This window comes from Equus przewalskii, chromosome 2 (assembly GCF_037783145.1).
Source record: "Equus przewalskii isolate Varuska chromosome 2, EquPr2, whole genome shotgun sequence".
In the NCBI taxonomy this organism is placed as follows: domain Eukaryota; kingdom Metazoa; phylum Chordata; class Mammalia; order Perissodactyla; family Equidae; genus Equus; species Equus przewalskii.
In genome coordinates, this window is record NC_091832.1 from 19,859,006 (window position 1) to 19,886,951 (window position 27,946).

Consider the following 27,946-nt stretch of genomic DNA (forward strand, 5'->3'; position numbering starts at 1 on the left):
CAGGGTCCAGTGAACGTGGGGGGCTGCCAGCCCTGCGCTCCAAGCGCAGCACCGCAGCTGCGGGCAAGGGCTTGCGGGAGGGGGCTACGGACTCCCGGGCCTGGCGCTCCAGTCCGTTTTTTGCTGCGGATCCCGGGAAGGGGGGCCGGCTCGGGGGTGGGACTGCAAAGCGGGGGATTCCCTCCCTCGTGCGAGCGGAGGACCGGCCCCTCTCCGGGCTGAGAGCTCCGGCCGATCGGAGGCGCGACGGAGAGCACGAGCAGCGGGCGGAGAGCGGGGAGCGGACCGCGGGCGTGGGGCATCGCGGGGAGCGAGGGCCGGACCGGGCCGCCCCGAGGACCGATGCGCCGGGTGGGGCGCTGGCCCCGGAGGGCGTGAGCCGCCCGCAGATTGAGCAACTTGGGAACGCGCGCGGGCGGAGCGCGGGCGCCCAGGACAGTCCTGCGGCGGGCGGGCGGGCGAGCCGGCCGCGCCCTCGCCCCTCCTGGGCCTGCACCCGCCGCGGCTGGCAGCGCGGAGGTGAGTCCCCCCTGAGCTGCCCGGTCCTCCTCCCCAGCGCCCCCTCTCCCGGGACCTGGGAGCCGCGGGCCCTCCCGTCGGGGCTTGGCCGAGGTGAGTGCGGGGGTGAGCCCGTGAGAGCAAGGGAATTTCTGACCGCTCTCTGGTCAACGAGTGTGGGAGAGGGCACCTCCTGGACCCCCTCCTGCAAGCCCTGCCACCCCCAGCACCCGCCGTCATCCCTCAAGCCATTGGGCAGTCCCCTCCTGGTTGCTGCCTCGGGTTCCCCTCAACCCGGCAGCCCCCTGTGAGCGTCCTTACTCGTAGTTCTGAATTCTCCAAGTCCACCAGCCCTATTCACCAGCACCCCGAATCCAGAAGCTCTTGATTCTAGGATTGTCCCATGGCCCCTGGTTACCCGCACCCCAGTCCCGTAGCCTGGGCCCGGGTCCGACGTGGCAGGCGGCGTGCGCCGCGGGCCCCGGTGCGCTGCGAGGTGGCGCGGCTGACTGGCCCGTGGGGTCGGGCGCTAGGGGAGGATGGTGTGGCTTGGCTGGGGAGAGGCGGCGGCTGTGTTGACCCGGGGCTCCCAGGAGAGCAAGGACAGATTCTGGGTGCGCGCCCTTGGGGGCAGGAGCTTTCTTATGAAACCGGCCCCTCGGACTTGCAGAGTTGTCTGGATTGGGGGGGGGGGGCAGTCACAGGGACTTCAGGCCCGCCTCCCCTCCCCCTGCACCTGTTGGCCCTCCCTGGCATAGTGGGGAGGGAAGAAGCCCTTGCGCGCTTGGAGCGATGATGGAGGGACGTGAAGGAGCCTCTCCCCGCTGCCCCTGGTGTTGGGGCGCGGAGAGGGGGCCCAACACCTGGCTTGGCTCTGGCGGACACGCTAATCCCCACGGGTCGGGCAAGCACGTAGTACTTGGTCCCACTCCCAGCCCAGCAATTCTTCGATCCCTGCCCGCCAGCCCGCTCCATGGCCCAAACTCTCCACCCGCATCAGGTCCCGGGGAGGACTAATGAGAAATTATCGGGATGGTTTACATTTTTGGGTGCGTATCCGGCCTCAGACGGAGTACCAATTTGTCCTGATAGTGTTGCAGGCAGAAAGGTGAAAGTTATTCCAGCCTTCTCCAGGGAACTGAGTCCCGCCCTCAGCTCCACCCCCAGCTGTGTCCCCCTCTCCAGCCTGTGTCCTCCCCTCCCTGGACCACCTAGCAGGAGCCCCTCTCTCCTTGATCTCCTGCCCCAGCTCTGGATCTGTCTCCTGCAGCCTTCCCGACCTCTGTCGCCTATTCCCCAAGCTGCGTCATGCCCCACATCCTTCAGCTCCTGCCCCTTGCCGGGCCCTCCAGATACCCAGTCCTGAGTGGCAAACCATTGCTCACTGACTTGATTGTAACCCCAAGACCTTTAAACTCTCAGCACCAGTAAAATGGGAATAATTCTGCCTTCCTCCCAGAGTTGGAGTGAGGAGTGAGTGAGGGCCTAGCACGTGGCAGGTGGTGCAGGCACGTAATGAATGTGGATCCCTCACTCCCACCCTGGCAGAGACAAAATGCCCTTCCTCACCCCCACGGATGCCTGAGACCTTGATCATTGCCAGCACTTCTCCTCGCTGGCTCTGCCTGTGCAGGGGAACGGGCCTCAAAAAGTGGACTGCTCGTGCTATATAGCCCACGGGGCAGAGGAAATCAGACAGAGGAACTAATAGAAATGAAACAGGCTACTTACAGACAGTCAGCAGCTCCCATCTCCTCTCGCAGCCCGAGTCTGCCTGGCAGTCTGTGTGTGTGCCCACTGCAGGGGGGTGGGAGGAGGGCAAGGATGAACTGGAGAGACATGGATGCAGGGGCCTGTCACCTTCCAGGGCTTGGTACTGCAGGGTCCCTAGACTGAGACCTGTCCAGCTTTTAAAATCACATTTCACATAAAATTCTGAATTTTCAACTTTTCCTTTAATAAGTGAGACTATCTGGTAATATTGAGCCATTATTTCTGCCTGTCAACAATCAGCTGGCGTTGAACAGTACATGCTCCCTTGAGGCAGGGCATTTGCCCTCGCGTTCACCCCTTCCGACACCCGGCTTCCCTCCTCTTTGTTGCTTGTATCCCTCGTAAAGTGAACTCCTAGCTCCTTTTCAGGGTTGATTCCATAGGTAGACCTTTCTAGGGGCGCTTGGATCGCTTCCTATCCAGCGATGAGGGCCCATGTCGCTTGCTCCAGTGAAATTCAGATCCAGATCCTCCTCCCCATTTCCTAGCTGAGATCAGGGTTGGATAGTGATTCCTGGGGGAGTGGACCAGGAGACCCTCACTGGCCGGGTCCAGGTGAGCATGGCAAGGGCTCAGGTGAAAGCTAAGACCCAGGAGGATGGAGGGAGAATTTAGAGAAGTAGAGGGAGGAAAAGGAAGGGAGCTAACCTTTGCTGAGCACTAACCCCGATGTGCCAGGCACCATGCAGGGTGGCACAGGGAGGGCAGAGATGCATATGGGACTTTTTCTGCCCCCAGGACCTCAGGGGTGCTGATCACACGGTGAGACCAAAGTCTCACTGAGGTTTAACACCTGATTTGTCTCCCGTGGTCTTCACCAGTGTTTGCCCCGTGTAAGGACTCACGGCACCCTGAGAGTGAATCTGCCAGGGGTCCTCAGACTTCAGTTTGAGAAACGCTCCAATTAAAAGTTAACCCTATCACTGAGTGATCACGTTGGGGCCGAGGCAATCAACCATAAAGACAAATGCAAATATGGAAATTGCATAACAGTGCTCAGCAGGAAGGTTCGGGTCCAGATGGATACAAAAAAACTGTTTATGTTGCTTTTTAGATGACCGTTGGAATGTAGACACAAGATGAAGTGTTGGGCATAGAAAATACGGCATATACAATTGAGCCCTCACTACGTGCCAGGTACCATTCTAAGCAGTTTCATGTGTTAACTCATTTAAGCTATAAAAAAACAACAACCCTCTTGGGGCTGGCCCCGTGGCCGAGTGGTTAAGTTCGCGCGCTCCGCTACAGGCAGCCCAGTGTTTCATTGGTTCAAATCCTGGGCGCGGACATGGCACTGCTCATCAAACCACACTGAGGCAGCGTCCCACATGCCACAACTAGAAGGACCCACAACTAACAATATACAACTATGTACCGGGGGGCTTTGGGGAGAAAAAGGAAAAAAATAAAATCTTTAAAAAACAAAACAAAAAACAACAACCCTCTTGCAGATAAGGAAACTGAGGATCAGACCAGCTAAGCAACTAGCCCAAGGTAACAGCTAAGAAATAGCAGAGCCAACATTTGAAGCCAGGCCATCTGACTCTGAAGTTTCTGCCCTTAACCATCATTCTCTACGGCCGACCTCTGAGACTATATACTTGGAGCTGAAGACCCCAGGCCGATACGCTCAGCCGGACGTCGGCAGTTGGTGGGTGATGGGGGAGTGCAGTGGGGGCTGGGGAGGATGGGAATGCTTTGGCAGGTCACGCAGGGAGTACTGGAGGGGCAGGTAGGGGCTGGCGTTTGGGGGTGGCTGGGGGCATCTCCACTGGCTCCGGCCGCAGAGCCAGGTGGGATCCATCAGCCTCATGTAAACACTTCTCACAAGCAGCTTAACCACTTGAGTGTGTCTGGCCTTCAAAGCTGGTGGGAGAGGCAGAGGAGGGAGGTGCTGAACTCCCTCGTGGGATAATGATTTATCTCCCATGCAGGTGGGCTCTCCTGGGGCCTCCCCAAGAGGTGAAGGGCAAAAGGACTGGGACCGGGGTTGGGAGGGGCAGCTCCACGCTAGCGTTTCAGATTTCTCATTAGTAAGCCAAAATGCAGCCAACCCTCAGAGCAAGCCTGTGAACTAGGCTATTTATCCCCACTCTATAGATGAGGAAACCGAGGTTCAGAGAGGCCAAGTGACTTGTCCAAAGGCATCTGAGCAGTGGGTGGGAGGGTGATGCCTCCCTGGCATCTAGAAAGCTTCCCAAAGGCTTGCTGGTTTCTCCCGTCCCCGTGTGAGTGTGAGTGGGTGCGCAGCAAAGTGTGTGGGGCAGTGTGTGGGCGGGCCTCTGTGTGTTTGCGACCCTGTGAGTGTGAAGTGGGGTTTTCGTCCCCTGACTCCCAGGTTGAGCTCCAACTTCCCAGACACATTTCCCTGGGGAGGGACCAGCTCCCCCTGCCCCCACCCCCCCGGGCCAGCGGGTCCAGAGACCTGGCCCTCGCTGGGCCGGGGGATTATCCCCATTCTCTGTGACTCTGGCCAGGGCGGGCATTGCTGCCTCTTTTATCCTCTGACAAAGGCCAGGCCCGCAGGGCCTGCTGTGTCAGAGTTTCTGTGGCCAGGGGAAGCCTTACTTCCTTTTCTCCCGCCAAGCCCAGAGGGCCACGCAGAGTCTGCCAGCTTGTCAGGGGCCACTGCTCTAGCTCCAGGACAGGTGAAAGGCACAGGGGTGACTCAGCACTGGGAAGAGAAGGCTGAGGGGTCACTCACAGAAAGACAGATAGAGCTCCTCTTCGAGAGACAGGCTATTACTGCAGCGTGAGGTCTGCAGGGCAGACCTAAAGAAGAACTTCCAGCTAGAACTGACCAACATTGGGCAGGGGTGGGGTCAGCTGGTTTCCCGTGATCCACAAGTTTTATTTGAGTGTCCACCGTATTCTAGCTACTTGGGTAGCCGGCTCCAGTCCCAGGTCAGGGAATTCCACAAGATAGGAAAAGCAGTAGATTTCTTCTACAGGGGTGCCAGGTGGGTAGCTTGTAATGTCCAAACATTCTGAGTTCTCACAGTCTCCTAGGTAGGGGACATGGGAGGGTAGGAGGCATAGGTTGGGGGGCCCTATGGTACCCCAGAATTAACCCTTCTCTCTCATCCCTCCCTCAATAGGTTGGTTTTTGGAGGTGTCCCTGCTGAAGTGACAAAGAGTTATCCCATGTGACACCCCGAGGTGCCTTTGAGGGAAGCTCTCTGGACTTCCTTATGGGCTGATGGAAAAGTGGGCTCCCCGCACCCTCTCTGTCCCCAGCTGAGATTATGGTGGATTTGGGATCCAGCCCAGGCCTGGGCCTCCTGCTGCTGACCCAGCCCCGGAGGCGTTAGCAAGAGCCCTGCGCCGTCCACCCCACCTCCCCAGAGACCACCCCTCCCACCAGGGGCCTGGAGCTGGCGAGTGACTATGCGGCTTGGGCTGTGTGTGGTGGCCCTGGTTCTGAGCTGGATGCATCTCGCTGCCGGCAGCCGGGGGATCAAGGGGAAGAGGCAGAGGCGGAGTGAGTACTGGAGCGGGGCTGGACCACTGAGGGCCTTGGGGGTGGGAGGGGGCCTGTGCTAGTTTCATTCTGTGGTGACCATTGCAGATTTCTACTTTATTACACCTTTGTACATTACTCGGTAGATTATCCTGCTTGTGGATTATCCAGTTTGTGGATTAATTTGTTGAGATTACCCACTCTATAGATCACTCCTTTTGCCTATTTTCCCCTTTGTAGACTCTGCTTTCTAGATTAACCCCTCTCTTGTGAGAATCCAGTTTGTGGATTATGCCCTTTGACATGACACCAGCTTTGTGTGGTATCCATGGAGATGATTGCTGGCCCCGCAGCCAGGGATGCGCGGTCCCCTCCGCACTGACGGGAGTCCAGGGCTCCTTTCTTTTACTGGTGGCTCCTTTGGGGCAGGGAACTCTGCACAGCTTGGCGATGGGCAACTGCCTTCCCTGCCCAGATCATGGTTTTTAGCCCAGCCCAGTGGTATTCAGGGAGCTGCATGGTGGCGGGGGGGGGTGACGGGGAGGCAAGTGGATGGCAGTCTAGCCCCCCTGCCCTCCCAACCAGAGCGGCTCCACTCTTCCCTGCTTTCCATAAGACTCCGTGTAAGATGTCATTGGAAGAAAGAGTTCTCACAGCTTAAAATAAAATAAATCGTATCATTGTACAGATGGGGAAACTGAGGCTAAGAAAGGAGAAGAGATGACAGGCACAAGGACACACAGTCAGTGTTGGAACCCAGGTCTCCTAATTCCTTCGAGCCCAGTCTTCTTGAAAACAGAGCTTGATAAGAGTTCAAGGTTAGCCTGTCTCTACCGCCCTCGCCGCCCCTCGCAGATTCCTGTCCTAGGCGGTCCTGAGGGAGGTCCTCTTGCCACTGCCAATGTCTCCAGGGATGAGGGTTCAGTTCACGCACATTATGTTGGAGAATGGCTACTCTGTGTGAGCGACCCATGCTAGGGAGTGGGCTGGAGGCCTGTGCTGCAGACCCCAAGGCCTGTCTGTCTCTCAGCATCCCCGGTAAGGGAGAGATGTCACGCCCACAGGCAGGCAGCTCCTCTGAAATCTAGCCCAACCACCTCTTGCTCCGCTTTGGAGGCCTGCAGACCGAGGCCTGCCAGGAAAGGTCGAAAGGCAGTGGCGTTTTGTTGGGTCTCCACGGGAGCGGCCAAGGCCAGAACCCAGCCCAGGGAGAGAAGCTCAGAGAGCTGGTGAAGCTGAAAATCCCTGGCTTAACGAACAATTAGAGACGGTTACGTTTAATCAGCAGCGAGCCCTTCATTTTCCTCCCTTCTCATCTGTTGTGGCCAGTGTTTTGGACTCCCCGGGCCAGATGCGGTTTAGCGGTTTATAATCGGTCTCCTCTATTTCCGAGATGAGAGAGAGGACGAGAGGAGCCACTCACAGCCTTGTGGTCCCGCTTCCACTCACACATGCAGAGGTGCACACCCACCTAAACTGGGGGGTCAGAAGACCTGGGTTTGAGTCTTTTGTACTGAAAAAAAAAAGTACCAGCCGGGCCATCAGAACAGGCCAGTCCCAGTAATGCCCAATCAAATGCAGCAATTTTGATGTGTCTGCTTTGAAAAGCCACATCCCACAGCCTCGGCAGCGTGTAACCCCATCTTTATTGCCAGGTGGTGTGAGTGACAGACATCCCTGATGGTGAGATCTGAGGCTGGAGTGAGGTGTGGGGAAAGACTCAGGATGCCATGAGGGTCCAAAATGGACAGAGGCTCAGAGAGGGATGAGGATAGAGCTTGCTAGGCAATACTTGTTAAATAATGACCATAAACCACAAGCGTACTTAGATAGGAATACGGTAAGGCTTACCTGAGATGATAGGGGTATCTATCGTGAAACCTTTGTAAAATACCAAGTTCTGTAGAGACTTTGGGATGCATGTCATTGTTATATAAACAATGTGTGCACCTTTTTGCCCTAGGGTTTTAGGGGGGTGGGGGAGGGAAGAAAGAGGACTAAGACACCCGTATGTGGCTGCTCTGGCCTCCCGACCACGTAGAGAGGCAGTGGGCAGCCTGGGGGCAGAGGTGGGCTTGCTGTGGATACAGGCCTCAGCTCTGTCCCCCATCTCGTGATGGCACGTCAGGAGGGCAGCTGGATGCCACCGAGTAGAGCTCCGATTTGGAGCCACACACCAGTTCTGAGCTCAGAAATGACTGTTCTCCGGTCTGAGTGATCATCTCCCTGCCTGTTGGGGGAGAAATTGAGCAAAGAACTGTTTAGTGATGAGTTACAAACACTGGCAGGGCATCCTCCTCCTCTTCCACTCATGAGGACCCCTCCCCACCCTGGAGCCCCTCTGCCCTCACAATCTCTTCTTTGCTCGCTGCGCCTCACCCTCTGCTGACCTCCTTCCCATCTGGATTTCCTGCCTTCACCAAGGCCTCGTTCCCTCACCATCCCTCGCAGAGTGCCCCCTCCCCTTACTGAGTCTCTTCTCCTATCTGATTCCTGGGCCCCCTCACTCAGTCCTGTGCCCTTTGAAACCCCCATCCTTCACTGAACCCTGACTCCTCCGGAAGCTGGTGCCGCCTCTTTGCCCCTTCTCACTGTCCCATCCTCCACCCGCGCTGACCATCTTCCCTCTCTGAAGCCTCATTCGTTCCTTGGGCCATTCCACAAACGTCCACTGCGAACCTACTGAGCCTGGCTGTGGGACACAGAGATGAGTCTTGAGGAGTCCACGGGCGAGTGGGGAGGAGACCATAGTTTCTATCTGGTTTGTGAATGCGGTGACAGGAGGAACCGTGGGGGGCTGGGAGAGCCCAGAGGAGTGACTCCTGGCTTGTGTTTTGAGTAGATGATCTCCAGGCAAGGGAGTGAGGGTGGGTGAGAGGGAATGGCATTCCAGGCAGAGGGAACAGCATGTCCAAAGGTGTGGAGCCAGGAGGGGGCAGAGGCTGTTCAGGTGATGGTGTGCAGCTGGGAGTAGCTGGAGGAATGGTTCATAGGTGGAGATCTGGGGAGCCCTCGGGTTGTAACTGGAGCGGCTGGGCTCACATCTGTTTTATGCTTGGAGGGTCTTTTCTATTGGAAAGAGAGGTTGTGCTGCTAAAACAAAAAACCTACCACGCCTTAGGATAGAGCCATGAAAGCTGCCTGGGGCTGAGGGAGCAGAGCCGTTCTGGGCGTGATGCTGCGGAAGTGGGCAGAGGTCAGACGGGGAGTGCTCTGTACTTGCCGGGCTGGGGAGTTTGCATTTCACCTGACTTGAGCTGTGAGTAATGAGGAGCCACTGAGAGGTTTTAGTCAGGGGGCAGCACGGTCCAGCCGCAGGAAGAGGTCAGGGGAGGTGGCTTAGGTGGGAGGCAAACTGGCCAGTTAAAGGCTATTTGGGGCCAGGGGAGAAAAAGTGAAGATCTAAGCTAACTCCCAGCTGAGGTAAAGGATGCTGGGTCTTCTCAGGGGGGCACACCGGGGATGACCCTGGGCGCCACGAACAGACGCATCTCCTGGGAGAGCATGTCCCCTGAGAGGGGCCCTTGCCCGCCCACTTCCATGCCTCCTCACTGAGGACCCCATTCCCTGTCACCACCTCCCCCGCCAACTGAGCTCAGATCACTTACCAAATCGAGATCCTGCAAGGCTAGATACCACCCCAAACCAAGGTCAGCCCTCCTCTGGGTCATGGCAAGTTCCTCTCCACCCCTCATTGACCCTCTCTGAACCCACCCTGGGCCCCTCACTCCTTTCCAATCCCACTCCCCGTGTTTTATCGAACACTCAGTGACCTTCATCCGCGTACTCCCCTCCCGGAGCCTCTGTCTCACCACATCCTCAACCCTACCTCTGGGGGACCCCATCCCTTTGTGGAGCTTCACCCCTTCACTGGGCTCCCATTCAGAAAAAAGACAGGCTCCACCCTCCAAAGTTCTTTCTAGTGGGCGACAAAGACCTCTTAGCAGATAATAATGATGCGAGGTGCTATCTACTGTGATGGATTCAAGTCCAGTACTGGGGGCGGGGGAGCACAGAGAAATGCTCCATCTAGACTTTGCTGGGAGGTGTGATCAGGGGAGACTTTCTGGAGGAGGTGACTTTGGTTCTGAGGCTTGAAGGAGTTCGTCAGGCTCAGGAGGAGGCAGAGAGTGCTCCAGGCAGTAGGACCAACGTGCACAAAGGCACAGAGATGTGAAGTAGAGTGATGTGACCAGAGAAACAAAAATAGTTCCATATTGCTTAGGAGATGAGCCAGGTGGGATCAGCTCATGGGAGCCTGTTAGGCCAGGTGGAGGAGCTGTGTCTTAATTCTGCAGGCCACAGGGAGCTATTGATGGATTTTAGGCAGGGGGTGTGACACCATCAGAGCTTTGATTTTAGTAAGATCCTTGGAGGTGAGAAAGCTGGGGGAGAAGGGACTGTGACCAGAAGCCATTCTTAGGGGAGGCAGTCACTGAGCCACCCAGGGGCAAGACCTAATTAAAGGAACATCGACTCGAAAGGGGTTTGGACTAGGATGAAGGAGCCGGAGAAGCAGCAGAGAAACGAGGAGGGCACAGCCTTGCCCTCCTGGCTCAGGGAAGTGGGTTTCACTGAGCGCTTGGGATGGAGGGAGCGGGGGGCGGGGGCAGAGCTGTGGGGGTGTGGGTTTGTGAAGAAGTTGGGAGGGAGGCTCCATCTCTACTCTGAGCGCCCTTCCCCTCACTGAGCCCACCCAACCTCCTCAGCCAGGCTATGACCCTGCAGGGCTGCCTCCCCTGTGTCATAGGTGCGGGAGCCAGATGGAGACTTTCAAACTAAATCTGAACACGCCTTTCTGTGGTCTCTTTCCTCGCCCCTGGAATACAGCCAGGTTTGCCATTCTGTGGATGCACTAGCACTTTTGGTGTCTCAGAGCCTTTGCACTGGCTCTTCTCCTGGCTGGCACACCCTCTTCACCTAGCCGGCTGGGTGAGGGAGTGCCCTCCATTTCTCCTCCGTTCACCACAGGGCGTAGCCAGCCCTGCTTCCCGCATGCCTGAGTGGGCCTCTCTTTATGCCTCGGCATCCCCAGCTCCTAGCAGTCCTGGGCATGTATTAGGTGTACAGGGAATGTCTGTGGAATGAATGAACCTTGGTTTCTCCTTTTGAATCATTCTGTAACCCACCCCCCACCCCCTACCATACTCCTTGGACCTCCTCCGCCCCCCCCCAGACCCCCCCTCCCTCTGGCTCTCCATCACTTCACTGCCCATCCACTTGCCTCTCTAAGCTGAGAATACCTTGGCTTCCTGTCCCCTTCCTCATTGAACTGACTCCTCCCCATCACTGAGCCCCTCTCCTCTTTGCTGAGCCCCCTCCCTCTTCCTCATGGGGCTCAGCTCCCTCAGTCCTTGCCCCTGACCACCCCCACCCCGCTGTCCCTCCCTCTACCCCAGGCCAGCCTTACTGCCTGAGCTCTGACCCTTGACCCTCTGCATCCCTGGGTCTTCACTCCTCCATCACTTACCCTGCCTCTGAGCCTTGTGAACACAGCCTCTGCTCCCAGCTGTCTCTCCTCTCTGTCTCTTTCTGTGCTCTCTGACCCCCTCCTCACTCTACCCTCCACCCTCTGTGCCTTCTGCTCACTCTTCAGCCCACGGTGGTTTGGCTCTCATCCTCACCACTCCTCCAAAACTGCTCATCTGCAGGTCCCCTAGTCAGCTCCTAATGCAAGTGTGATGGGACCTGACCAAGTCTCACTGGCGGGGTCTCCTCCCGGCCCAACTCCTGCAGACGTCTCCTTTCCAGCTTGGTTTCTCTCCCCACTCTCCTCAGTCTCCTCCCGCCTCTCAACAATTCCTTCTCAGCTTCTCTCTGAGCCCCTCTTCCTCTGCTTGTCTGTGGAACGTGAGTGTTGCCCCAGCCTCAGCCCTTGGCCCTCTCCTCCAGCTGCACAGCTTCTGCCTGGGCTGCCTTCCACCCCACGGATTCAAACACCAACAACGGCTCCCAGCACAGACCCCTGAGTTCTCTCCCCGTCTCCACCGCCAATTTCCCGAATGAGATGGCTCTAGTCCTGCACCTTCCTTGGACTCCTCCCACTGCCCTCTGCTCTCCACCCCACCATGGGCACCAGCAACCTGTTTGTTGCTGATTCCTTACACGACGTCTCATCTTGGCACGTTGAGATGCCTCCTCTGTAGCGTGTGCTCTTCTCTTGGCTTCCATGACTCCATATGCTTTTGAGCATCTCCTACCTGTCTGCTTGCCCCTTCTCAGCCTCTTGACCCTTCCTTTTCTGTCCTTCTCTTCAATGTCTGATTCCTCTTCTCACCCTTGATCCCCACTCTCCTTGCCATCTCATGGCCCTCCATGCCTTTGATGACAGTTTTCATGTTAAGGACTCTGAGTCTCAACCTCCAGCTAAGACGTTTCTCTTGAGTTCCAGACCCACAGGTTCAGCTGCCTAATAGACATCCTCCCCTGGGGGTCCCACAGGAACCACAACCTCAACACATCTAAAACTTAGCTGGGTCTCCTCCCGTGGTCCCTCTCTCAGTGAAGGGCCAACAGCTACCCCGCCACACAAGCCCAACACCTGGAGTCACCCTCGACTTGTGCTTCCCCACGCCTTCACCCCCATGGATGGTCCAATCCATCACCTAGCCTTGTTGATTTCACTACCTGAATATCTTACATGTGTCTCCTCCTTTCCATCCTCTTGGCTCAGCTCCGTCTCTTTGAACCTGGCAGTCCTCCTGCCTCCAGTTTTGTGCTCCCTGTGATCCATCCTCCACACTGCAGAGCGATCTTTCAAAAATGGAATCCTGACCACATTTCCTGTTTTAAAGCCCCCAGTGATTTCTCACCGCCTTTAGGATAATGTCTGAACTCCTTTATACGGGTTCAAGACCCTTCCTTATCTTGCCCCGTGCGTGCCACACTGTCTCTTGCTGTGTCACTGATAGCTCTGAAGAAAAACACACACAGAGATCTGTTGGTTGAATGGGAGGTGGGCAATGGGATTCTGGGAAGACCTTTTGCAAATCCGTCCTTAACAAAAGTGATAAGGGGAGCTGGCCGGGTGGCACAGTGTTTAAGTTCGCACCTTGTGCCTCGGCGGCCAGGGTTCACCTGTTCAGATCCCGGGTGCAGACATGGCACCGCTTGGCAAGCCATGCTGTGGCAGGGGTCCCACATATAAAGTGGAGGAAGATGGGCACGGATGTTAGCTCAGGGCCAGTCTTCCTCAGCAAAAAGAGGAGGATTGGCAGCAGATGTTAGCTCAGGGCTAATCTTCCTCAAAAAAAAAAAAGTGATAAGGAAGGAATAAATAAGTCCAGGAACATAGCTACAGAGGCCTGCAAATGGGACACCTGCCTGACTTAATTTCAACAATGAATTAACCAAAAACTTGAGTTACAATTTAGTGTCTTTGAAGTAGAAATGGTACCTAAATCTACAGTCACTTATTAATTTGTAATACAGCTGAATAAAGGCCCAAATTGGGAAAATAATCCCCAGAACTTCCTTATAACTTCAATATGACATTTGGGGTACTTTTGACCTTGCAATGACCAAGCCAGCAAGAACGATATGAATTTTTTAATTTATTGATTAATTAAATGGCAACATTGACTCGATACAAATAAATCCTCTATTTAAAAACAATCAGCCTCACTATACTTTCAGCTTCCCTGTCATCTCATATTGTCCTATCCCCGGCCTTCATAAACTTTGTTCCCTCTGCCTGGAACGCATACTGGCTGTGAAGCTTGTTCAAGTCATTTAACCTCTCTATTTCTTCATCTGTAAAAAGGGGGATTAAAAAAATAATACTATCTACTTCATGGGTTGTAAGGAATAAATGAGCAAATGCTTGTAAGGCACTAAGAGCAATGTCCGCCACAGAACAAGTGTTCAATGTTTAGTAATCAGCTGCCAGTGTTATCATGATGATTTTGTTGTTATTATTATCGTTGTGATGGTTAATCTCCTCTTCCCATCTCTGCTTGCCTTCCTAGCTCTCACTTGTTCTCCTGTTCTGAAATCAGGGACTATTCCCAGAGCAGGTGCTCCTCCCAACAGGAGTGGGCATCCTCATCTCCCTTTTTCGGTGGTGGGAAGGGAGGCACGCAAGAGGCAGTGTTTTGCCCTGGGTCCCAGGCAGGGGACTTGGTTCTAGGCTCAGCCGACTCTGAAGTCTGAGCTCTGGGTCCAGCACGCTGCGTGTTCTCCTATGGCTCTGTTCTGATTCCCCAGCTCTCTGCCTCCAGCCTCTATCAACAGCTCCCCGCTCCCTGTTTCCTCGTGAGTGGCTTGTGACTACTCTCCTTCCTGTTCAACTCGCTTCTCTTCCACGGGCTTCTCTTAGTGACTGGCCCCACTGTTCACCCATATTCTAGGCAAGAACCCTGGGAATCACCTCCCCCCTCCTATTGGTCACTCTGGCCATACCGATTGTGTTCCCTAAGCATCTCTCAAATCCTTTTATCTCCATCTCCACTGAACAGAATCTGATTCAAGACTTTCTCATCTTTCTCACCTGGATGATCATGTCAGCCTCCCCCCAGATGGTCCTTCAGTCTCTGGTCCCCACCCAGGCTGCAGGGAGAACCTTTCAAACATGTAAATCAGACCAGATCTTGCTGCTGCTTAAAACTTGCTGATGGCTCCCTGTTGTCTAATCACCTCTGAGAAAGGTCCCAAGAAAAACTCTGCAAAACAAAGGTTCTGTGGCCAAAATGTCTGGGAAATGCAGCTCACTCTGTCCCCCTCTTGGAGAGTCACTCTGCACAGGAGCGTAATGAAAGGGGCAAGAAGCCCCACAGTGAAGAATCCTGTTTAGACTTGTGGGTCCCAGTGGTTCCCAGTCTTACCTGGTGCGGTGGCCTTTTCTCCACATCCTCCTATGAACATCTAGGGGAATCGTGGTCCGAGGAGTACTCTTGGGGAAACGCTGCCTGGCAGGATCAAGTTCGAGTCCTTTAGCATGATGTAAAGGGCCTTTCAAGATCAGACACCTTATCTTTCACACTCTCCTCCCCACCCCTCCTGCACCCCAAATTACCTGCACTTCCCCTTGGGTTGTTTGACGCCTCTGTGGCCTTGCTGCTAGAGGGCCCTTATTTCTACTTCCTAATGGACAAATCTCTACTAATTCTTCAAGAGTTGGCCCCAAGGGAGGGCCCCTCCTTTGTGACTCCTTCCCATTCTTCTTTTTGAGTCCACTGTTGCTTGGCCTTGTGGCTGTCCGCATTTACCTGTTTGCAGGTCTCTCTGTGCCACTGAAAGACCAGTTCAGAGTGGCCAGGCGTCTTTGCCTCCACATCCCCAGCGCTCGCCCCACACATGGTACCTGGGTGGGATTCAGTGAGTGCTGGTTGGACAAATGGTTGAGGGACCTGGACCAGAGGTCAGAGCCTCACTGCCGCGGCTGGAGAGGACACTGCCTCCAAGGATGATTCTAAGCCAGGGTTTCTCAACCTCAGCACCAGATAACATTTTGGACCAGATAATTTGTTGTGGAGGCTGCCCCATGCGTTGTAGGACAGTTAGTGGCATTCCCAGCCTCTGTCCCCCAGATGCCAGTAGCAACCTCCTTCCCCAGTGTGACAATCAAAAATGTCTCTGGACATTGCCAAGTGTCCCCTGGGGAGCGGAATCATCTCTGGTTGAAACCACTGTTTAGACCTAAGTGACTCTCGGTGTCTTCTTATCTCTGGACAGGTGGTCTTTTTCTCAGTTTAATCCATCATCCCTCTTGTCCTTAAAACTTCCTCAAGGAGGAAAAAACCCTCCTCCCATACCTGAGGCTGAGCTTCTCTTCCTCTGGGGAGGGTAGGGGTAAATTCCAGGAAGGGCGCAGCTTCAGTGGCCTCTCTGGGGATGGTGGAGCCAGCCTGGAGGGTGAGCTTGTGTTGTCCCTGGCGCTAGGGAGGCATTTAGGATGGATGGCATCTGTGCTAGTTCCCATGAGAGAGGATCCTGGGGAGGTTTATAAAGCAGCCTTGCAGACAGAGAGCTGCCAGCCTGGTCTGTGCTTTCTGAGAAGCGCATCCATTCGATAGTATGAAACTCCTGTCTACTTACTTCCCGTCCTTGCGGGAGCCTGGGAAGGAGGGAGGTCTCTCCTCCAGCTGCCTCTCACTCCTGTTCCACCCTTACAGTCAGCACCGAGGGGAGCCAGGCCTGTGCCAAAGGCTGTGAGCTCTGTTCTGAGGTCAACGGCTGCCTCAAGTGCTCGCCCAAGCTGTTCATCCTGCTGGAGAGGAACGACATCCGCCAGGTGGGCGTCTGCTTGCCGTCCTGCCCACCTGGATACTTCGATGCCCGCAACCCCGACATGAACAAGTGCATCAGTGAGTGTGGGCAGGGCTGGAGAAGGGCAGTAGAGACTCTGGACTCTGGGGGTGGGTGCTTTGAACTGTTGGTGGCCTGCAGGAGGAGTAGAGGGGACGCTGAGGAAAGGAGAGAAGGCTTCTGATTCAAGCACCCAGCTGCTGGCCAGACATCTCCCCCAGATATCCCAGCCACATTTCCAACTCCGTGTGTCCACATCAGAACCACGCCTCCTCCCTCCAAACCTGCACTGACCTGTATTCCCACAGGTCACTCTCGGTGTCCCAAGCCATCACCCAAGGTACAGACCTGAGAGCCAGCCTCTCATTTGTGCCACCCCCCATCCATCCAATAACCGAGTCGTCCCTGCTCCATCTCCTGTCTATCTTCACTCCCACTGTCTTGTCCAGGTTTCCATCACCTCTCTCCTGGACCATCGCATTGCCTGTTGACTGTCCTCCAACCTCATCTGGTTCCCTTTGGCCTTCCCTCTGCACTGTAGCCATAAATGAGATTCTGAAACACACAACGTACGCAATCACACTTCCGCTTAAAAACCACTGCTGCGTCCATTGACAGCATGGGAATTCAAGCCCTGGTCAGCCTTCTCTCCCCCCACCCCTTCTTCCCCAGGTCTTCTTACACAGCTCCACTCTCCCACACCAGCTAGAGTTCCATGTGCTCCAAGGCACATGCTGTCACACCTCCATCCCGTCTCAGCTGTGACATGGTGGGGGACACACAATGAACACACTCCAGTGAATAATGCCAATGCCCCCTCCCATCTGTTCAGTGCCTTGGTGTTTAGAATGCATTCCAGATCTAATTCAGTTGAGCCTCATAACAGCCTTTGGAGGCAGCTGGGACCTAAGTGATGGTACCCTTTTTACAGCTGATAACATTGAGGCCTGGAGGGGAAGTGACGGGCCCAAGCTCACCCAGCTCCGGTTCTAATCCCAACTCTGCTATTTATTCATTGTGTGGCTTTGGGCAAGTCACAGCCTCTCAAAACCTCATCTTCAAAATGGGAGGACTAGTTTTTATCTCCTAAGGTTGCTGTGAGAGGCATATGGAAAGCTCTTAGTGTCTGGCACTCAAACAATGGTAGCTGCTATTGTTGCTATTTTTGTTCATCTTTTACCTGCAACCAAACCGGGAGTCAGGAACCAGGAGGCACAGGGGAGGGAGGAGTGGGGGCAGGGAGCTTGTGAGGATGGACGTAGCACCCTGGGGCTGCCCTCTTGGTCCTCAGGGTGTTTGGGGTAGGAGTTCCTGGCTGTGCCAGCTCCTGGGAAACTGGCAGCCCAGGCTTCAGGTGCCAGAGACTGGAAGGCAGGCAGCCCCACCCACAGTCTGGGAAGGGAGGGATCGTGAAACACCCTGCCTGCTTCCAGCCTAGCCGGCAAGCCCCCTCCCCACCCCTGCTACTTCCCCTGAGGAGGGAGAGCTGGCAGGAGGGGATCAGAGAGGGACCCAGGAGTCGGACCAAGGTGGTTCCTGGAACTTGGTCTTGCAGAGAGAGAGGAATTTGCCCTGAGATTGCTCCTGCCTCCTCCAAGCTGATTCTTTCTGACCTGGGCAGGAGGAGGACCAGGGTTTGGGGTGTTGTGGATGCCCAGCAATGGGGGAAGAGGAGACCACATAGCCACTCTTGGGGGGTCATTGTGTCCCTCAGTTTGATCCTCTGGAGTGCCATGAGATGCTGGGACCCTCCTCTATCACCCCCACTAATTGCAGAGAACCCTGCCCCCTCCTGTGAAATCGGCTCTCTTGGTTCCAGGGCCTGGGATTGGGTTGGGGTTGTCTGACCATGGCAGGAGTCCCAGGAGGCCCTCAGGAGTGGCCCCTTCAGCCGCCCCTCCCCCACCCCATCCTTGCCTTCCTTCCTCTTCCTCCCAAGGCTCCTCTGCAGTAGTCACTGCTCCAGACCCAGTCCCGTCCTGTGTGGCGGGGTGTGGATGGGTGGGCAGTGGGGATGGGGATGAAAGGATGTGTCCACTCGAGGCTGAGCCAGAACCCCCAGTCTGGTCCTCCCCTCAGAATGCAAGATTGAGCACTGCGAGGCCTGCTTCAGCCACAACTTCTGCACCAAGTGTAAGGAGAGCTTGTACCTGCACAAGGGCCGCTGCTACCCGGCCTGTCCCGAGGGCTCTGCAGCGGCCAACGGCACCATGGAGTGCAGCAGTCCTGGTAGGTGTGGGGGGCGCAGCAGAGGGTCCGGATCCCAGGGGGAGGGGCACGGCCAGGAGATCTGAGCAGGGACAGCCGGGCTGGGGCCCTGTGCCAAGAAAGCTTACCCCACGACCACCCTCTGAGGTTTCTCTCAGGACTTTCCCACCCTCTGGACCAAAGATGCCTCCAGCCCAAGGCAGGTGGGAGGGGCTGCCCTGGGGAGTTCTGGGCCGGGAGAGGAGACGTGACCCCTCCTCCTCTTCCTTCTTTCCATCTTCCCTCCCTTCCTGCCAGCACAATGTGAAATGAGTGAGTGGTCCCTGTGGGGGCCGTGCTCCAAGAAGAAGAAGCTGTGTGGTTTCCGGAAGGGCTCTGAGGAGCGGACACGGAGAGTGCTCCACGCCCCTGGTGGGGACCACACCATCTGCTCCAACACCAAGGAGACCCGGAGGTGCACAGTGCGGAGGATACCCTGTCCCGAGGGTGAGCTGCAGCCTCTGCCTCCCTGGGGTTGGGGGTCAGGCACAGCCGCAGGAGGTCTGGCCACCTGTGCTTCCTGCCTGTGGCCCAGGAGAGGGCCTCAAGCCAGGGCCAGATGGGGAGCCCCAACTCAAGACCCTCTGCTGTGCAAACCAGTGCCAAATCCTGGCAGAGGGCAACCCCCAGAACTCTGTGTGGTGGGAGCTGGAAGATTCTGTGTCCATATCCTTCCAGTTTCTCCATTTCTTCTGAGCCAGCAGATGTTGGCACTGGAAGGGCCCCCAGAGGTCAGGTAGGGGTGTGGAAGGGGGTGCTAAGATCCAGAGAGTTGTGGTGATCTGGCCAAGGGCATACAGCCTGCATTGGCAATGATGTGGTGGCTGGCCCCAGAGGCGGTAGTGTGGGGTGGAGGAGTGGCGGGCCACCCTGCCTGTCCTGAGACTTGCCCTGAACATCTGGGAAATGCTCTTGGTCCATTGGATCCAAGGTCTGAGGAAGACCTGAGAAAGAGGAGGGTGTCTGGTTCATCGAGGGGTGGAGGGTGAAAAGGCTCTTGGGGCCCCCCTCTCAGTGCCCACATCACAGGGTCCTCTGAAGTGGCTGCTGGTCAGAGAAGACCTTGAGGGGACCCTGACTGTGTAAGGAAGCATCTCCAGGCCCCCCCCAGCTTCCTCCCCCCTCCTCTCCTGGGGCCCTTGGCCGTGCCCAGGGCCCCCCTGCTGTGGCAGGACGCCCTTTGTTGACTCTTCCTGCTGTTGGGGTTGCAGGGCAGAAGAGGCGGAAGGGAGGCCAGGGCCGGCGGGAGAACGCCAACAGGAACCTGAGCAGGAAGGAGAGCAAGGAGGCGGGCGCCAGCTCTCGGAGACGCAAGGGTCAGCAAGAGCAGCAGCACCAAGGGACAGTGGGGCCGGTCACCTCTGTGGGGCCCACCTAGGGACATTGTTCAGCCTCCGGGCCCATGCAGAAAGAGTCCAGCGCTGCTCTGTGTGATGAAAGCTTTACTGAACGCGCGTGCTGGGGGCAACACGGACACACACTCTCCTTACATCCATGGACAAAGACACACACACACAGACCTCGTGTCCAAACATGCAACCAACATACATGCACACACGTGCACATGCACACACACAATCGAGGCTGCTGGAAGACACTTCTATCCCTCAGACATCTCTGTGTGAACAGGGTGGGGAGCTGGAGGGCTCATCTCTGCCTGGCAGAGGGCCCAGCAGCACACGCTTGGTTTGCGAAGCTCCCTGTGGACGTGTCAGAGAACCTCTCCCAGCGTCCAAGCCCAAACTCTGCAGAGCGGAGCCTCCTCAGGAGCTGCTAGGATTGGCCCCGTGTGGCAGACAGGAGCCAAAGCTTGGGGACTGTTCAGCATTTCCAGTTGTGTGACTTTATCATTAGAGAGTATTGTTACACACCCATGATCCATATCAGGGCTGCCCTGACTCTGAAAACTGCTTAAAGGTTTATTTCGAATTAAAAACAAAAACCAAATGACCACAGTAGCCACAGACACCGCATTCCTTTTCAGGGTACAGGGGTTGGCGGGGTGCGCACGGGAGCTGGAAGGGACGGGGCTGAATTTTGAGAGACCCCTAATGGCCTCCTAGGTGGAAGGTCCAGAGCAGGAAGAAAACTTTGGGGTTACTCAGGGTGATAAGCAGCTTTTCTACATCCTTGCTACTCAGAGTGTGGCCCAGCATCAACATTATCCCTGGGCACCTTGTTAGAAATGAGAATCTCAAGCCCCATCCCAGACCTGATGGCCTGCATTTTAACAAGGTTCCGGGGGACTGGCACACTCATTCAAGTTTGAGAAACACTGCTTTGATCCCCTCTAAGGACTGAGTGAAGGGTCTCGGCCAGCTTGCAGCAGGAGGACTTCTAGTCAGCTATAAAGGAAGACTTTCCATCCGGGAGGGGTAGAATCTACATGCTGAAGGGCGCACTCGGGGAGGGAGTGCTGAGGCTCTCTGAGACGGTTGGGGGATGGTCAGATCCAGAGGCAGAACAGTGGATGGAATGGCCTCGGGTGGCGTTCTGAAGTGCCCACTGGTAGCCATCCGTGCACCAGGCTCTGGATGAAGTGTTTGGTTTCCAGAGGGGAGCCAGACACGGACCTTGCTCTCCTGGAGCTTAGAGGTGGGTGGAGGTGACAGGTGTGAATCAAGTAGTCATCCAGATAAATGTATAATTACAAATAGGTGGCGTTCAGGGCAGGCAACTCCTGGCAAACAGCTATGAAAGTGAATGAAACGGAATAAAAATAAAAGACTCTATCTCAGGGAAGCAAAGAAGGTGATGTTTGAGCCCAGCTCTGAAGGATGAGTGGAAGGAGTTCAGACAGAGCAGGAGGAGCATTCTAGACCAGCGCTGTCCAACAGGAACATGATATGAGCCACTTGTATAATTTAAAATTTTCTAGTAGCCGCACTTAAAGAATAAAAAGAAACAGGTGAAGTTAATTTGATCTTTTATTTAACCAAATATATGCAACATGTTATCTTTTCAACACGTTATCAGTATAAAAAAGTATTTATGAGATCTTTTACCTTCTTTTTCTTTTACTGAGTCTTCAAAATTCTGCATGTATTTTTACACTTAGAGCAGATCTTAATTCCGACACTAAATTTTCACCAGAAATATTTGATCTGTATTTAGATTTCGTAGAAATTCAAGTTGCAAAGTAGATTCATATACCCAAGATGTTTAAAGAATAGTTAACAGTTTTCCAGTAACTGAATTAACAATTCAGTTCTTCAGTTGCACTGGCTGTGTTTCATGTGTTCACTAGCCCTATGTGGCTAGTAGCTATTGTACTGGACAGCATAGTCCTATACAGAGGGCATAGCACATACAAATGTCCTGTGGCAGAAAGGAGCTTCGTGTTCAAGGCGCTGAAAGAAGGCCAATAGAGCTGGAAGGTCTGGAGGGCAAGTCAGGTGAGAGGATTCCAGAAAGGTCACATGGAGTTGGATGTATTCTCAGAACCCAGGGAGGCTGTTGAAGGGTTTTAAACAGCAGGCCAGCATGACCAGGTTTGCATTTTGCAAAGATCATGTTGGCTGTAGTGTAAAAGACAAATGTCAGGCTCCGGGGGGAAGGATAACTCTAGAGAAGGATGGAGAGGTGGGACAGGTGTGGGAAGGCTGGAAGGTTTGGGAGGTGGCATCTCAGGTCTGTGCACCTGACCTCTGTGGGGCTCATCCCCCCATACCTGTGAGCCCCTTCACTGCTGGTCAGGAGCCTAGGCGGTCACGGGCTGTGGCGGCTGGCTCCGGCCTCTCCCCCAGCTGCTCACTTTGCCTCCTCTCCCTGACCCTGGCTCTGTCTTTGCCAGTCTCTCTGGCCCTATCAGTCTTCCATCTCTGATTTCTGCCTCTCTGCCTTTGCCCTCCTTGTTTCTCTGACTCTATCCTTTCTCTCTCTAACGAATACAGTGTCTATCTTTTTGTCACGCTGTCTTTCTCTGTTCCCACCTCCTCAGCCTCTGACTAGATTTGCGTGCGCCATTTTCCTCTCTGTTTTCCTCTTTCTTCTGGGTATCGATCCTCAGTCCCTGCATGTCTTGGCTGTCTCCGGTTCTGAATTGTCCCAGTCTCCCAGATCCTTAGGTCCTCACTACTCAGAGCGTGGCCCCGGAGCAGCAACCTCGGCCTCATCTGGGAGCTAGGGCAGAATCGCAGACCCCTCCCAGACCTAAAGAATCTCAATCTGCCTTGTAACAGATCCACCAGGTAATTCACGCGCATGTTAAACGTTTCAGAAGCATGGTCTTAAGCTTTCCTCTAAAACAACGTCAAAAGGAAAATCCAGAACCTTAGCAACATGGAGTGATCTGGATCCTCCTGTACCTCCTACGTCATCCTGGTGAAGCTGAGACATTCTGCTTTGCTGCATCGCCTCCTAAAGCTGCTCCTGAGGCTCTAGGCAGTGAAGGAAGGGACCAGAACATGGGCTGTAGGGGGGCCTGAGCTCCCACATGTGCGGAATTACTGGTGAGAGGGAATTCTCCTAATACCAACACACCGGGGCTTCCGGGTGCCGTCCCAGCGCATCCTTGCAAACAGCGCCGCCCGGCCTACCCTGTCTGTCTCACTCCGCCCTTTCAAGAGTAAGCATGTTTTTTTGAGCTGGAGGTGGGATGTGGGTTTCAAGATGGGGGGCAGTTACCTGGTCACAGCCCTAGGAGCAGCCCACATTGGATTGATCCCAAGCCACATGTGATTTTCAGAGCGAGCAAGTGCTGGAGCGAGGGAGTCCTGTCAAGATTCCTAATCCTACTCCACGGCCTAGGCGACAACAGCACGTGATTTGTATGTGGCTCTTACCTGCCCACATTGTCGTTTGGAAAATGTTAGCTCTTTCCTCTCCAGAATCACAGACTTATCCAGCCTAACACATTTCTGACCACCATACCCAGTGCCAGCTCTGGTATGTTTCAAACCAAACCTCCAGAGAATGGATTTGTTTTCCATTTCAACATTTTGGGCGATGGGGTTGTGTTTTCTGGGCTTGTTTTTTGAAGTGTTTTTTTCTCCCTTCTGCTTTGTTTGGTTTGGTTTGGAAAGACTGAGAGGGAATTTAGGAAAAGGGTCATCTCCCCGGGCCCTGATTCAAGTCCCTGACACAGGGCCACTAATCCAGGGGCTGGCTTTTCCACCCCTGACTCCTCCAGCTGTGGTCTGGACCAGATTTACGCGAACAACAGGTGGAAACTCTGGTGAAAAGTGGTAAGGGTAGAAAAACCACGGAGGGAACAGGTTCTGTTCGGAAGAATTCAGTGGATTCATTGCAAAGAGGCTGGAGGACTATCTGGCTGGTAAAAGCGAGGAGGAACAAAAGCCTCGTTATAGGAAAGTAGAGAAGATCTGAAGATTAGATGCCTCGGTGGGCGGGGGGGGGGGAGGCGGTGTTTGCTGAGCCCGGGCATACCAGAGCTGGGTGCACCTGCTTTGGTGTGGCATACCTCCTGGCTCTCCGGGAGGGAAGGAGCCGACACAGGGAGAAGAATAAACAGGTTTTGGCTAGAGGCTTGGTTGAGGCTCCTTGAAGCATCACATAGACCCTGGATGAGCAGCCACTGGTGGGGATGGTGGGAGAGCTGCTGAAGGTAGGCCGTTGCCTTTCTCTGGCACCTCTAGCTAACCAGGTTGGTGGTGAGAAGGATAAGAGACCCAGGCCAGTGGCTGGAGAAGGTGGCTTGGGTCTGACCCCAGAGCCTTCCAGAACTTAAGTAGGAAGTTGCGAAACAGGGCTACATTTTGAAAGAGAAAGTATGTGAAATATGGTTCCTCCCTCGCCCATTCGCTCTCCCGGAGCTTGTGCAGGGAGGTGGGTAAGATGGAATCCTGGCTGGACTCAGTCTGCTGTGGGAAAGAGGGCAGAGTGGAGACCTCAGGGAGCCCTCAGGCCAGGCCACAGCAGCTGCCAGCCTTTGGTTATTGATCGTTGTTATTGGGATGCATTTTTCCATCTGTTGAGCATCAGCCTGGCCCACAGAGAAGGCCGGCTCCTTCCTCTGGCTGAGTTTCGTCTCCCCAAAGGGCTGGCTTCTGAGGGATCCTTCTGCAACCCAAAATGTACCATGGGCTGCTGATTAAATACTTGGAATGTCTTCAGGTCGAGCCAGGCCTGTCCATAAAATGGGAGGCATTTTGGCAGTTGCAAGGGCCCTGGCACCCAGTCTTGGCACTGGTGCGGCTGTCTTCTTCAAGGAGCTGGGGTGGGCCTCCCGCCAGCATGCTTCCCTGGGAAACATCGAAGTGAGTTAAAGTCAACAATGAGTTCATCTCCAAAAGGAATAAGCCGGCAGCCTTCAGGGCAGGGGAGCAGGAGGAGGGAGGGGCAGGGATTTAGGGGCAGTAGAGGGGGCTAAGTGATGCTGGAACGGCCACACCAGATCCAAGCCTGTCAAACGAGCTGGCAGCTCAAGGAACAAAGAAAAGTTCTTTCCCAGGCCAGCCCTGGAAAGCTCACTTGGCAAAGGTGGTGACAATGAGGGTGTCACAATCCTGGGGACCATGGGAAGTGTTCTCTCAAGGACTGGGAGCTGGAGCCAGACACTGACTGGGAAAGAGGCTAGGGCAGTCGGCTCGGTGGATCTGGGAACTCTGGTTCTGCTGGCCCCAGGCCTGCCTGAGGAGCACATGAAGATGGCCATCCGGGCCACTGAACTCCACTTTCTCATCTCGAGGACTCAAAGGAGGAGGACTCGGGTGTCGAGGCCAAGTGAAGAGCAGGCTCCTGATTGCAAACCCAGCCTTTTTGGCTCAACGTCTCTATCTCTAGCTTGATCTCTGAGGACTTTCCATTTGGGCAATGGTTCCTGATTTGAGCCAGTGCCTCACTTCTGTGCTCTTCACCGCCTGGAGCATGAGGAGACCACATCCTAAAGGACATCGGACTGCTCTCCACTCACCTGAGCTGATACACCGTGGGACACAGGAGCCAATGGCAGAGCGAAACCCAAAATGAACCATACTCTGGGACCCGCCCAAGGGGAGCCACCTCGCTTTAGGTACCGAGCGGAATCCTGGGCTGCCCAGCCTCCGTTCAAGGACTGGGCTCTGAGTGGAGGGAGCGGAGCAGTGCCTCCCTGCTTTGGACAGAAAAGCCCAATGATGGCCTGGCAGCTGCTTGTGCCAATGGAGATGCACGTAACCCATCTGGTTCAGACTTCAGCTCTGCCCCAGGGGCTGGGAGACTGGCAACAACTGCCTTGAATATATACTTGGCCTTTCTCCCAAGGGCAGGACCAATGCGATAGGCTATGTTTGATTTCTCTCATGCCCTCCCATTCATTCTCACAAGGTATTTTATTGTACGAGGTATTTGCCTACGATGCATATTTACAATTCTTTTCCCACCACCAAACCAACAAAATGTCCACAGACATTGCATCTCAATTTCTCACAAACACATTCTCATTGCATTCCCATGGTTTACCCTTCTCCTATTTCCCTCTTTTTAAAAACAAAAAAAAAAAACCTGCTTCACCCTTCTGTTCTTTCTGATTCCCCTCTGTGTTGACTGACTTCGGCTTCTCCGCTCTCCCAGGGAGCTTTTGCGGCCCCCTCCCACCACCACCCTTTGTCTTCCTCTGCTTTTGCTGTGTCTCCACAGGTTCTTCAGAGCCATGGTTTGCCCAGTCCATATTTCCCCTGTATACTGGGCCAGTTGCATTTGTCATTTTTTATTAAGGCTACATGGTTGTTGAATGAATGAAAAAAAGTGAACAAATGAAAAGGTCCTGCTTGAATGGATTTAGTCTCCTATTGTTCCTGGAGATCATAGTTATTAATAGCGCTTACTCCTTTTTCCTTCTGGAGAGAAAAATAAGGCCAGCATCAAAGTTCGTGAGGGCCCAGGACCAAAAGCAACCTGACTTTGATCTTTTGATCATTTGGCCACAACTGGTTGTGACAACCCAGCTTTCCAGAGTCATCTCCCGCCACTCGCATCCCCCACCTCATCTACTCTTCTACTCAGAACACTTCAGCGGTGCCCAATACAAATAAACTTCTAAGTTTCAATGCCTTTGTCCGTGCTGTTCCCTCCACCTAAAATGTACTTCCCCATGCTCCCATCTGTAGATATACTCATATTGCATACCCAGATCGAATTATTATGTGAAGGAGCTCCCCTCATCGGTAGTTGCCCCTCCTTCTGTGTCTCTATGGACCACCTGTACACCTTTATCACATCTAGGTCTATGCTCCCAGTCGAATGTCAGCTCCTGAGAGCAGGGACTGTGGGATTCATTATTGCATTCCCTGACCTTTCCCAAGTCTGATGAAGCTGTGAGTGCAGTTGGAGACATACTTATAATAATGGCGAACATTTATATAGCACTCACACTCTTCTAAGCCCTTTACTTGCCTCACTGAATCCTCAACAGGAGGTGGATACCATTATTCTGCCCATTTTACAGATGAGAAAACTGAGACCCAAAGAAGTGAAGGGATGGGACCAAGGACACGCAGCCAATGAATGGTGGAGCCAGAATTTGAACTCAGGTCGTTTGGCTGCGTTACTGCCTACCTGTGTGGAAACTCACATTTTGCATGTCCTTTCCCCACCTGCAAAACATGACACCCAGACTTTTCAGAGCCTCACTCTTTTATTAGCAAGAGGAGAGGGATCCAGGGGGTGGATCACATGTGCTCACAAATAATGCTATAAGGTCCTCACCAGCATCCACCGGGCCCTGCCTCTCCACTCCAGCCTGTCATCAGCATCCTTTGTTCCTGAAGCTGCTTAAGACCGCCTTACCACCACGTGGCTGCCAGTGTGTGTGCCAGCGTGGGGCCATGGTGGCTGCCTCCAGACGCTCCTGAAGCCACCCATCCCGCATGCAGCCCCTGAAGACTGCAATGTGCCAGGACCACCTCGGGCAAAACAGAGAGTCTCTCTTTTCTACCTGTGTAGATCACCAAAGTGGGTCTCACAAAGACCGTGGACAAAGGGCTCACTGGATTTCTGCGTGAAGTCCTCTTCTCCTTTGGGCTCAGAACAAGTCCCGAGGCTCAGCCAGGGGGCTGGCAGACCACTGCTGCTCCTCCCAGACTCCCTTTTCTTCTCTGCATGGGCTCCCTCTGCCCACTTGCCCTGAAATTTAAACCTCTGCAGAGAGCCCCCTGCTGGTCCACTGAAGCATCAGCTACTCTCAGATGGGTAGTGGACCCCCTTCTCTGAAGTTCCAAGACAGAAAAAACTAAATGTACCACCATATTGAAACAGGCAACGCTGCCTCTCGGAGGTCAGTGGCAAATGGACAGTCCACTGGTACTCAGTTACATGCCTAGTCACTGCGCAGAACACATGCCGGAGCCCTCGGACGGGGTTGTGGGCAAGCTTCTGTAAAGGGCCAGGTAGTAAACACTGAAAGGCCTCTGTTGCAGCCACTCAGCTCTGCCATCATAGTGCAAAAGCAGCCAGAACCCTATGTAAACAAATAATGTAACAGTGCTCCTATAAAACTTTATTTATGAACCCTGAAATTTGCATTTCATTCATAGTCTTCAGGTATCACAAAATATTATTCCTATTTTGACTTTTTTCAACCGTTGGAAAGTATAAGGACCATTCCTAGCTCGCGGGCCATATGAAAACAGGCAGCTGGTTGGATCCGCCGGGCAGGCTGTGGTTGGCTTACCCCTGCCCTCGGAGATGAGCTCGCTTTAGTCCTGGTACTCGGTGAGGTGGTGGATGGGGGAACACAGCAGGAACCTGAGTCCTCAGGTGCTGGGTGCAGAGGTCAGGCACCCT

The 27,946-nt window shown here is 54.5% G+C and overlaps 1 protein-coding gene across 6 annotated transcripts; it reads left to right on the top strand.

Moving 5' to 3' along the window:
• The first annotated feature begins 379 nt into the window (after positions 1-379).
• RSPO1 (R-spondin 1) lies at positions 380-27,678 on the top strand. Of its 6 annotated transcripts, none has more exons than XM_070594241.1 (8): positions 409-519; positions 3,326-3,408; positions 3,723-3,922; positions 5,370-5,752; positions 15,844-16,035; positions 18,056-18,205; positions 18,482-18,670; positions 26,610-27,678. In XM_070594241.1, the coding sequence occupies exons 4-8, from the start codon at positions 5,659-5,661 to the stop codon at positions 26,666-26,668; spliced, it is 684 nt and encodes a 227-aa protein (XP_070450342.1). In that variant the 5' UTR covers positions 409-519; positions 3,326-3,408; positions 3,723-3,922; positions 5,370-5,658; the 3' UTR covers positions 26,669-27,678. The 6 variants fall into 6 exon arrangements, with proteins under 6 accessions (XP_070450335.1, XP_070450310.1, XP_070450342.1 ...); XM_070594226.1 differs by lacking the exon at positions 26,610-27,678 and adding an exon at positions 19,435-20,174 and having other exon boundaries at positions 418-519; XM_070594245.1 differs by having other exon boundaries at positions 480-612.
• The last annotated feature ends 268 nt before the right edge of the window (positions 27,679-27,946 follow it).

Excerpts from the sequence above, each read along its gene's own strand:
- RSPO1 (XM_070594209.1), top strand. The coding sequence starts at position 5,659 with ATGCGGCTTGGGCTGTGTGTGGTGGCCCTGGTTCTGAGCTGGATGCAT. Across the intron at positions 18,206-18,481 it reads CATGGAGTGCAGCAGTCCTG|CACAATGTGAAATGAGTGAG; the intron begins GTAGGTGTGGGG and ends CCTTCCTGCCAG. Across the intron at positions 18,671-19,434 it reads GAGGATACCCTGTCCCGAGG|GGCAGAAGAGGCGGAAGGGA; the intron begins GTGAGCTGCAGC and ends TTGGGGTTGCAG.